The sequence below is a fragment of the Suillus discolor genome, assembly GCF_016758755.1.
Source record: "Suillus discolor strain FC423 chromosome Unknown F5147scaffold_23, whole genome shotgun sequence".
Taxonomy (NCBI): domain Eukaryota; kingdom Fungi; phylum Basidiomycota; class Agaricomycetes; order Boletales; family Suillaceae; genus Suillus; species Suillus discolor.
The window spans coordinates 564,683-574,844 of NW_024541270.1; the positions used below are offsets into that span (position 1 = coordinate 564,683).

Here is a 10,162-nt window from a genome sequence, read left to right on the forward strand (position 1 = left end):
CTAAGAATGCTTATGTAGGTTGAATTGGTCTGGGTGAGTAGAGACGTCTCGTGTCAGAGGAACACAATGAAATACGTTCCATTACAGAGGCAACGCTGGTCCCTGATGACAGTTCTGTATCTCGGTGTATGTAGCTTGTTTGTTATGGTTGCTATGTTATACTGACTTGAAAGTATCCTAGGTGCGCTACCTTGGAATCTTATTGGCTGCGTAAGTTCGGAAGGCTAAACATTCAGTGTTGTGCTGATCGTCTATCTCTCAAAATCAGCCTGATCATGTTGAGTATGTCTCCTTAGTATATTCGCTCTATTTGCTTCTTCTGACCAAATACATACAGGTAGTGTTCCGACTATCTCGCTGACAGATACAGTGAGTCTTCTGCACAGATGCCTGCTATTCCCCTCCAATTAACCGTGGTGCCCTGTAGGGGTGGGTAATGGTTCTTTACTAACTTCTTAGTTCACTAATGACTGCCACACTATACTGCCACAGATGTGAGTCTGGAGTGTGCAGTGCGAGGCCGATCACTGACTGGATTCATCAGGCTTTATTGTGTACCTCATACAGAGTTGGACGGATTTTTTGGTATTTGCAATGCTGTTAGGTGAGCTTGGCAACTGCGAGACCTCAGTGATATTGATTAGACTGAAACATGCTACAAGTTATTATCATCACTTGGTTATATGCCATGCATCAACGATCTAGAAAAATCTTGATATTTCTCATCGTCACCTTCCTGGCTGACAACATTTTTGACGGAGTGGTCGGCGTAATGATGACCCTACATGTTTCAGGGGGTACGTTTGATTGTGGATGAAAAAATGTGCATGTAGCTCAATGATGAATACCAGAGGAACTCATTCTCTCCGGCATCTATCAGTGCTCGATTGACTATACGGAAGATGTCTCACTTATGGCTTCCGTTACTTGGATACTCATCACTGTGTTGGATGTCCTCGCACTATGTCTTGCAGTCTGGACTACTGTAAAACACTTCCGTGAACTGCGACGACATTCGGCAGGAGGGATTATCGAGGACCGTTTTACGGTGCTGATGAAAATGCACGTGGTTTACTTTGCAAGGTGAGCTCATATTATGATTGTTGTTCCTTTTTTCGATTGAAGGATTGGACATATTAGTGTCGTTGCCGTTTCTTGCTTCCGGCTCATTGCTTTCTCTCCGGCATTCTCAACGGCGGTATGTCAATCTTTCACTTGCCTCTACACGCTACCACAGTTTATCATTTCTATAGGAATATTCCCTGGGCGTTCAGCTTTATGTTGGGTTTTGTCAGATTTTGGACGTTGTGCAGTTGTGCATGCTGGGACCCCGCCTGATTCTTGGCATTCGAGAATTTCACGCTAAACTCGTGACCGACTCTGACGCAGCAACCAGCATGACCTCAATCGCTTTCCAAGAGCATGTACATATAACTGGCAGTAGTGTATGAAGGAGGGTAGAACGTACATCCTGTAACAAATCATTCAAACACTTTAGGATGGTGCTATCACTCTCGCATTTAGCCTGGACCATTGTGAAGCATTGATCACATGCATATTATAGAGTGAAAATAGTATGCAGTGATACAAGAATAACCCACTAGGTAGTGTCTGCTATACTAGGGCTTCAAGCTTCAAGCTTTACCCCGCATGACAATAAGCAATGTATCCAAAAACAAAACATAGTCTGTGATGCTCGGTGAAGGCAACAATAGTCTAGTGCTCTGCAAGGAGCAGGAGAAAATACTTATTTATTCCCACTTTGCGATGGTACTGATTAAGATTATATGGTGTTCCAAATTGTAAGTAGATTTCAAGGAGATAATTTTCGCTGTAGTATTTAGTCAAGTGATTTGCTATACGTGCTGACAGGTGGAGTGTCATATACCGGACTTTGAAAAACATTTCAAAAAACCAAAGCCTGTAGGCCCATCACTAAATCCCACCGTTCCCCACAAACCATTATATACACATTATCATGTAGATAATAACCATATTCGGCTAAAATATGACAGTGCGAGATATATAGGCATATAAGTGTTTAGAACGCTATCCCCTATGACCAATGATTGTCATGAATCGTGTAGTGACAAATACTAGTACTGTTTTGAAGTGATGAAACATGTTCAACGAAGTGTTTCTCATGTAGAATTTCTAGCACAGTGGCTCTCCTGTCCAATAAGTAACAAAAATATAAATTCTTGCCATCTGTACCATCATACAGACAATTGCTTCAAATACTGGTATTATGATATTATGGGTTTTATACTTGATTGGCCAGGAAATCATATTGGATGGTATGCGAGTTATACAAAAATGCTTGGTACAATACACGTGCTCTACCCCAATCTCATTGTCAACACCACCTGCAAGAATTTGACAATAACAGACAGCGGGTAACCACGACAGATATTGTGAGCGTCTTGAAGTCCAACGAAAGCAAGACATAGTGGTCCATAAGCGGGGATTCGCACCAGGCATCACGGACTCGAATAAAGTACAGCGTTATAGGATCGGGCTCGGTGGTATAAGATCGAATTTGGCAGGCCGCAGTACTATAGAATGTGATGGGATCGAGTCTGGCCATAGAATCCAGTTTGTGGCCTTGGAATAAAGGTTGGCCATGGGACCGAGTTTGAATGTAGGATCGAGTTCGAATGTGGGATCGACTTTGGCCATATTGTCGAAGACCAGCGTTCCTTAGACAGAAACATAGACCACAATGCTTGTTGCCGAACCATACCATACGGCACGACTCCCTGGACGGAGACTCGAGAAACTTGAAGGAAGTAGCGTTAATGAGTGACTAGAGGCGGAGTAGGCGATAGTGGGGGTTATAAATAAAGTCAGAGTCGGATCCTTACTTATGAATGACCAGAATATATGCTTGCCGAGCGGTGACTGAGGTCTTGACCTCTGCCAATGGAGTTGTACCTCATTCATCTTGAGATCCGGTAGTCAGAGTGTTTCGAAATAGGAAAAGAGGGATGGAGCAGGGTCGGAGCCGGGTAAGGCTGCGAGCTTCGGTGTCAGTGGTAGACAACAAAGACTAACGGAGAACTGAAACTATCCACTTTGGACGTCGGTTCAGGACAAATGACTAACAACTCAGACCGTATCAGTTCACTTTGAAGCAAAGTCACACTGATATGAAGTCCTGGACTCTCGTACATTAGTGATGTTCCCGGCCCGGCTTGGGCCCATGCAAGCCGCAGTCCGCATGCTGAATCAATGCTTGAACTCCACCATGCCGTTCCCAATGCCACGAACACCATGCGCAAACGCCCAGCACACGTCAGCGACTGCTGATGTGGCTCAGACGAATACGGACGATGGACGAGAGCAGAAGGGAAGAAGACAAGGAGGAGAACGAGAACGAGAGAGAGGAGATGGACGAGACAAGCAGGAAGACATCAAGTAATATGTAAAATAAATAAAAATTGCTTAAAAACACACCATGCAGATGATGACAAGTGAGAACGTGAATGAGCGAGAATCATGAGAACGAGCGTCGAGAGTGGGCTCGAGTCCAACACAGGAGACAGAGAAGTCTTGCATTGTTTGTTGAATGACAGGGAGGGGAGGAAGTCTTCGTTCGGCGGAGCTTGCTGGTGCCGGCGTGCCGTGTTGTTGTTGTTGAGGCCTGAGGGACGAGAAGGATGACGGCGACGGCCTGCCTGTGTTGATATACTTGGCAATAAGCTCGAGGTTGGGTTCGGGCTGTTCCCTTTTTTCGCCTAGGTCCAGTATTGTTCAAGTTGTAGATGCTAGAACACTGGCTTGGAATCTAACATGGGGTTATAATGGTTTATCAGCAAGAAGCTAGATGAAGAAACAGATCAACACACAATCATGTGACCCGTGTCGTAGATGCGCAATGTAGAACTTGGAACACTAGATTAGCGGTCGATATGGGTTTACATTTGATTCATCAAAACAAAAGGCAAAAGACAAGATAAGTAACACATCACAAATCTAAGCCGGTGCTATACACACCACGACATAGGCATATAAGGGGAAATCAGACATCGCCCAACTTATAAGGTGAATACTGTCATATCATGCTTAGTGGTTTTTAGTGATGCCAGCGCGCGTCATGCCAGAATATCAAGCGCTGCAAACTGAGATAGAGGTAATCGACGAAGACTCATTGTTGCAGCTCTACTGGTGCGAAACATGCTGACTCGAGAGTCGATAAGAACACGTCAACCACAACGACTATGCCTTTGCCGTGTACACTTTTCAAGTTTCAAATCCGCGGATGAATACATGGCAAGCTTTATTTGGATGCCAAGACTATCGAGCCTTTATTACGACCATCCACTTTGACGTGGAACCATTCACATTCATGCTCACCTTCAGCTTCACGAGACACCGGTATCATGCACCCATTCCTCGTGACGACAATCAGTCAGTATGCTTATCATCCTCATGTCGAACATCGATCTCTTGATGCCGGAGGTGCCCCTCGACCTCATATTGTACGACTTGAACTCTACACCTAGCATCTTCAGCAATATCGCTTTGACATTATTCCTTTGTTTTTAGCATCCTTGCGCACAACCGTACCATATACCTTGAGCCACTCGTTGCGATGCTTAAGGAGCGCTGTATACTTACGTCGTTGAATCAAGAGTATTGTCTCAACGTTTCAGAGGTCCATCGTTTCAGCCCGAAGTCTCATTTCTCAATGTCTCTCTGTCTTATCTTCAAGTCTCGATCTTTCATGCCCCTTCAAACTTGCATTTTGCGCCAAGTTGTTATTGTGCAATCGCAACTCAGACTTAACATCATTAAATCCACACGTCATAACTTTTTGAGTAGATCACTCACTGGCACCTGCATCTGGTCTTGAAAGGATATGTGCATCACCCACTTACTGCGTCAGACGGGCGCTCGTTAGCCCAGGCTGTAGGGGCGCAGTAGGAGTCTGGCCCTTTGATCAAGAGGAAGTCCCCGCCAATGAGGCCACGCTTGGCGCCCAGTTCATTGCTAATGCCCCGAAGAAGACAAGGGCGAGGTGGACTCTATGCTGTTGCACATCGCATTTCAGAGAAGGCCATGAAGCAGCCTGGCATTGCCGGAAGTCAGCTTAAGGGCCCGCAATGGATGGTCAAGCTCAATGGTATCCTTGCAGACGAGATGGTGAGCAACGACATCTTGGTTATTATATAGCATCTCACACGATCGCAGGGTCTCGGTAAAACAATCCAAACCATCTCGCTGGTTACGGTTACCTTCTTCATCAAGGCGAAGAGACAACGCGGTCCTTATCTCGTCATTGCGCCTCGGCCCTCTGGCGACAATGATGAACTGGTCTGGCGAATTCGCAAAGTGGGTGTACAGTATAAATCTCGTACAAGGGCAACCCTGCGCAATGTCGCAACCTTCAAGGTGACCTGCGGATGGGCCAGTTCCAGGTTCTGCTCACTACACACGAGTACATCATCGAAAACCGGCCTATCGTCTCAGTAAGCCCAAATGGGTTCACGTGATCATCGGTGAGTGGGTTTGAGCGTTTCGTCGGCTCTCTGTTGCTCATCTTCGGTGGTAGACGAGGGACATGACTGACTCGCCATCGCATGAAGAACACCCAGTCAAAGTTCTCGCAGACGCTCACGCGATACTACCATTCCCGCTACCGTCTCATCCTCACCGGTACCCCCCTTCAGAACAATATTCCCGAACTTTAGGCCCTTCTCCGTCAACTTTATCCTTCCCAAGATATTCAGTCTGAAATCATTCGATGAATGGTTCAACACACCATTCGCGAACTCGGGTACAAGGAACAAGATCGAGTTGAACGAAGAAGAGGCACTGTCCATCATCCGGCAGTTGCATAAGGTGTTGCGGCCGTTATTGTTGAGAAGGTTGAAGAAAGACGTAGAGAGCGAACTTCCGAATAAGATGGAAATTATCGAAGTCCGCATAAGCGCCCTGCAGAGTCAGCTATATAGGCAGATGAAGAAGCACAAGATGATCGCCAATGGAAAGAATACGAAGGGGTACATTTTTTTTACTTTCGGCGGAGCGGGCGGGACATAGTGCTGATTTTTTATTTTCTAGGAAATCTGGAGGTGTGAAGGGTTTGGGCAATGAGTTTATGCAGTTGCGCAAGATCTGTTAACGTTCGAGAGCGCCGAGGGCAAGGTCAATACCACCCATTATAAATTGGTCAGGTGCACCGATATACTAACGATACGATCAGGATTATCCCGATTATTATCAGTTGATCGCACATCCCATTGCCTTGTCCACACTTCGAAAGCGGGGTAACACTGGATATTACAAAAGCATCACGCACCACAAAGAGGACTGGAAGCTCATGTTCAACAACGCACGGATATATGGCCAGGAGGGTTCGTGGGTGTACATAGACGCTGAGGAGATGGAGAAAGTGTTCCATAACATTGTGGAGAGAGTTACTGCTGTGACGGGGCTACCTAGCGCCTCGCCAGTTCTAGTGAACCCTCGAGAGTACTCAGCACTCAGGCTCACTCCAGAGTAACGTTGCGGGTGTTCAACTTGTTATTGAGCAATTACATAACTTGCCATGATACAGCAAAAGTTCATGATGTGATCATGCATCCAATATGGTTGATGCCGGATGGTACGCGTACCGTATGCGTACTAGTAGGTCTGGAATTCAACTTCGACATTCTCCAAGTCGGATTTTCGTTAGTGCTTACCTTAAACTTCCTGTGCAACAGCCTTGTGCCTTCCAGGTCGGACCTGCAGCCAGACAAGCGCCCGCTTATCTTTTCAACTCAGCTGCAAAGTTCAACCACGAGCCATCTATCGACCTTGAATATAATCGCAATCAGCCGTCCATTCTATCTCAAGCATCCTGTGATATCCCTATCGTTTCACCATCACAACTTAGACCCTTTTGATTTTAAACGAAGTTACAGCTTAGATATCGTCGCAATCGACTCCTCAATTAACGCCGTATGTTGTCCCCTCTGAAACATCCATCACCATCGTGATTTCTAATTACACCGTTGAACTGAACTAGTGCTTCCCCGACTTGACCTGTTCCAATTCCCATTTTGTGTCGCATTCTATCATCAACCTCTGTCGATAAGCGACTAAGATCGATGTAAACATCTCCTTCCTTTATCGCCTCTCCCGCTCTCTGACCCGACTGACAGAGCTTCTAGCAATGGCCGAAGGAACTTGGAGGGAGCTGTCCAAGGTCGCTGTCCTGGGTGCTGAATATAACTCCCCTGAACGCCAGCCCCATCCGAAATGTTTGAAAGAGACCCGAGTGAACTTTCTCAAATTTATCTACGGATTGTTGGACAAGCGAGAGAAGAGTCAGCTCATTTGGTTGCATGGCACTGCGGGCGTCGGAAAATCTGCCGTGGCATTCACTGTGGCCGAGAAGATGAAAGGTCTGATGATGGCGGAGACGACGAAAATCGAAACAAGGCTCGCAGGAACATTCTTTTTCTCGCGCAATAACACGGAGCGCAGCACAGCTGGTCGTTTCTTTGTGACCCTTGCTCACCAGCTTGTGATCAATTTTCCCAGCGTCCAGAACGACGTGAGCAGAGCTATCCGCGAGAATCCTGCGGTTCTAAACTCCAGCAAGTCTCTTCGCGACCAGATGATGGCGTTATTCTGCCGACCTCTCAGGCACCTGAAATACAGTCTGCGCGAGTGTCCGCCTCCGGTGTTTGTTGTCGATGCCCTCGATGAATGCGAACCCAATGCCGTCGCCGATCTGATCTCCCTCCTCGGGGAAGCTCTTCGTGATCCTGAACTTCCCGTGTTCCACATTCTGCTCACGAGTCGCTTGGAGGAGCATATCGGTGAAGCCATGCGAAGTGAAGAAATGCCCACACTGGTGTATGAGATACCGGTGAACACTTCTGGGGAGGGCGTTGCTGGCGCCATTTCATTAGATGGCGAAGATGTTGACAATGACATCTATATCTTCTTAGAGCATTCTTTCATGAAGCTGCGAAGTCGCCATCCTGATTGCCCTCGGCCCACTGCAGATAATCTTACGCGGCTGGCGAACCGAGCTGGCAGACGTTTCATCGTGGCATCTACAATGATGAAGTTCGTTGATGATGGATACAATGACCCCCGGGATCGCCTTGAGCTCATGCTCGATCTAACCAATGAACTGCTACCTGGGACAGAAGTGTACAAGCTGTACGACCGCATCCTCTCCACCTGTTCGAACCCCAATCGGGCATACCAGCACTTGTCCATTGTTGCTGCCCTCGCAGACCCTCTGCCAATCTCACAGATCTCGAAGCTCCTTGGTCCTGGTCAAGGCAACGATGTCGCGACCACACTGAAACAGTTACGTTCTTTCATGAATATTCCCGCTGACAGCAGCGAATCCGTGAATATCTACCACTCGTCCATTCGGGACTATGCTTCAAACTTCTCAAACTGCAGCCTCCATGAATTACGACCTACTTCAGACTTTTCAAACTGCAGCTTCCATGAATCACCACATTCCCTGCTCGCTTATTCGTCTTTCCGCTTGATGATCGACCACATTCCAAAACGCACTGCTCTCATGGATGCATTCTTAGAACTGAAGTCGCAGAATCAGGCTATGGAACTTCATGACCCCCGGAACTTGCAACAATCGTTAGACTTCATCGTTGAGCCACCAGAGCCGCTGACGGTTCTCATGGCACTGTTATGGCTTCGGGGAGCTCGCGGGTCGGGTTTGCGATCCTGGCTAGAGACTTTGGACGGACGTGTGTGGCTACAGACCGAATGTGGGGAAGACTATTTACGGACACAGAAGGGGGAAGATTGGCTGCAGACCCGGGCCGGGAGAGATTGGTTGCAGACTCACGCGGGACGCACTTGGTTGCAGACAGAGATAGGGCGAGGGTGGCTGCAGAGTGGGCCAGGGTGGTTGTGGACTCAAAGACGAGGACAATTCGCTGGAGACTCTGGCGAGGATATGCCATTGGAGACGTGGAACGGGAAAGCCTCTTTGGAGACCTTCAGCGAGCAACGCTGGCTGCAGACCCAGACCGGGCAAGAATGGTTGCAGACCCAGGATGGGGGAGAGTGGTTGCAAACCCAGACTGGAGGAGAGTGGCTGCAGAGCCGACGCGGGGAAGAGTGGCTTCAGACCCCGATCAGCCAAGTGTGGCTGCAACAAACCCCGAGTGGCCGAGAATGGCTGCAAACTCAGAGGGGGCGAGAGTGGCTGCATATCCATGGCGAGTGGTTGCAGACCACGCCTGGACGGGAGTGGCTGGAAAAAAATGGACAAGAGTGGCTCAACACCGAGAGTGGGCGACAATGGCTGAATGCAGATAGGCGGCCAGAGTGGCTGGATACCGAGAGCGGGCGAGAGTGGCTGGACACCGAGAGCGGGCTACAATGGCTGGACACCAAGTGCGGACAAGAGTGGTTACAGACTCAGAGTGGGAGGGAGTGGATGGATACACCAAGCGGGAGGAAGTGGCTGAAATCACGGAGTGAGATGGCGCGACTGAATACACAGCACGGGAGGAAGTGGTTGGACACACCGTGCGAGAGTGAGCTGCTGGACAGGAGGGAGCTGCCGGACATATCAAGCGGGAGGGACTGGCTGGACACATCGAGCGAGAGTGAGCTGCTGGACAGGAGGGAGCTGCCGGACACATCAAGTGGCTGGACACATCGAGCGAGAGTGAGCTGCTGGACACATCGAGCGGGAGGGAGTGGCTGGATACACCAAGCTGGACGGAGTGGCTGAAATCATGGAGCCAGATGGTGCAACTGAACACACAGCATGGGAGGAAGTGGCTGGAAACACCGAGCGGGAGGGAGTGGCTGGAAACACCGAACGGGAGGAAGTGGCTGAAAACACCGAACGGGAGGGAGTGGCTGCAAGCACCGAACGGAAGGGAGTGGGTGCAAACGCCGAGCGGAATGGAGTGGCTGCAAACGCCGAGCGCAAGGGAGTGGGTGCAAACGCCGAGCGGAAGGAAGTGGCTGCAAACGCCGAGCGGAATGGAGTGGCTGAAAACGTGGAGCGCAAGGGAGTGGCTGCAAACGCCGAGCGGAAGGAAGTGGCTGCAAGCACCGAGCGCAAGGCAGTGGCTGCAAACGCCGAGCGGAATGGAGTGGCTGAAAACGTGGAGCGCAAGGCAGTGGCTGCAAACGCCGAGCGGAAGGAAGTGGCTGCAAACGC

At 48.9% G+C, this 10,162-nt stretch overlaps 3 protein-coding genes across 3 annotated transcripts; 2 read left to right on the plus strand and 1 right to left on the minus strand.

Annotated features, from left to right (window-relative positions):
* Nucleotides 1–2,891: 2,891 nt before the first annotated feature.
* F5147DRAFT_150488 (uncharacterized protein) lies at nt 2,892–3,359 on the minus strand. Its single transcript, XM_041428290.1, has one exon. It carries the CDS (start codon nt 3,273–3,275, stop codon nt 3,030–3,032), a length of 246 nt encoding a protein of 81 aa, XP_041293686.1. The 5' UTR covers nt 3,276–3,359; the 3' UTR covers nt 2,892–3,029.
* A 1,636-nt stretch (nt 3,360–4,995) lies between these two features.
* On the plus strand, nt 4,996–6,508 carry F5147DRAFT_652323 (Bromodomain-containing protein; the record flags this gene model as incomplete). The annotated part of the gene is made up of 8 exons (XM_041433614.1): nt 4,996–5,145; nt 5,176–5,334; nt 5,364–5,471; nt 5,555–5,658; nt 5,694–6,005; nt 6,067–6,077; nt 6,110–6,150; nt 6,209–6,508. 8 exons carry the CDS (start codon nt 4,996–4,998, stop codon nt 6,506–6,508), a joined length of 1,185 nt encoding a protein of 394 aa, XP_041293687.1.
* Nucleotides 6,509–7,162: 654 nt separating this feature from the next.
* Nucleotides 7,163–8,063, plus strand: F5147DRAFT_652324 (uncharacterized protein; the record flags this gene model as incomplete). The annotated part of the gene is made up of 2 exons (XM_041433615.1): nt 7,163–7,918; nt 8,004–8,063. 2 exons carry the CDS (start codon nt 7,163–7,165, stop codon nt 8,061–8,063), a joined length of 816 nt encoding a protein of 271 aa, XP_041293688.1.
* Nucleotides 8,064–10,162: the final 2,099 nt, after the last annotated feature.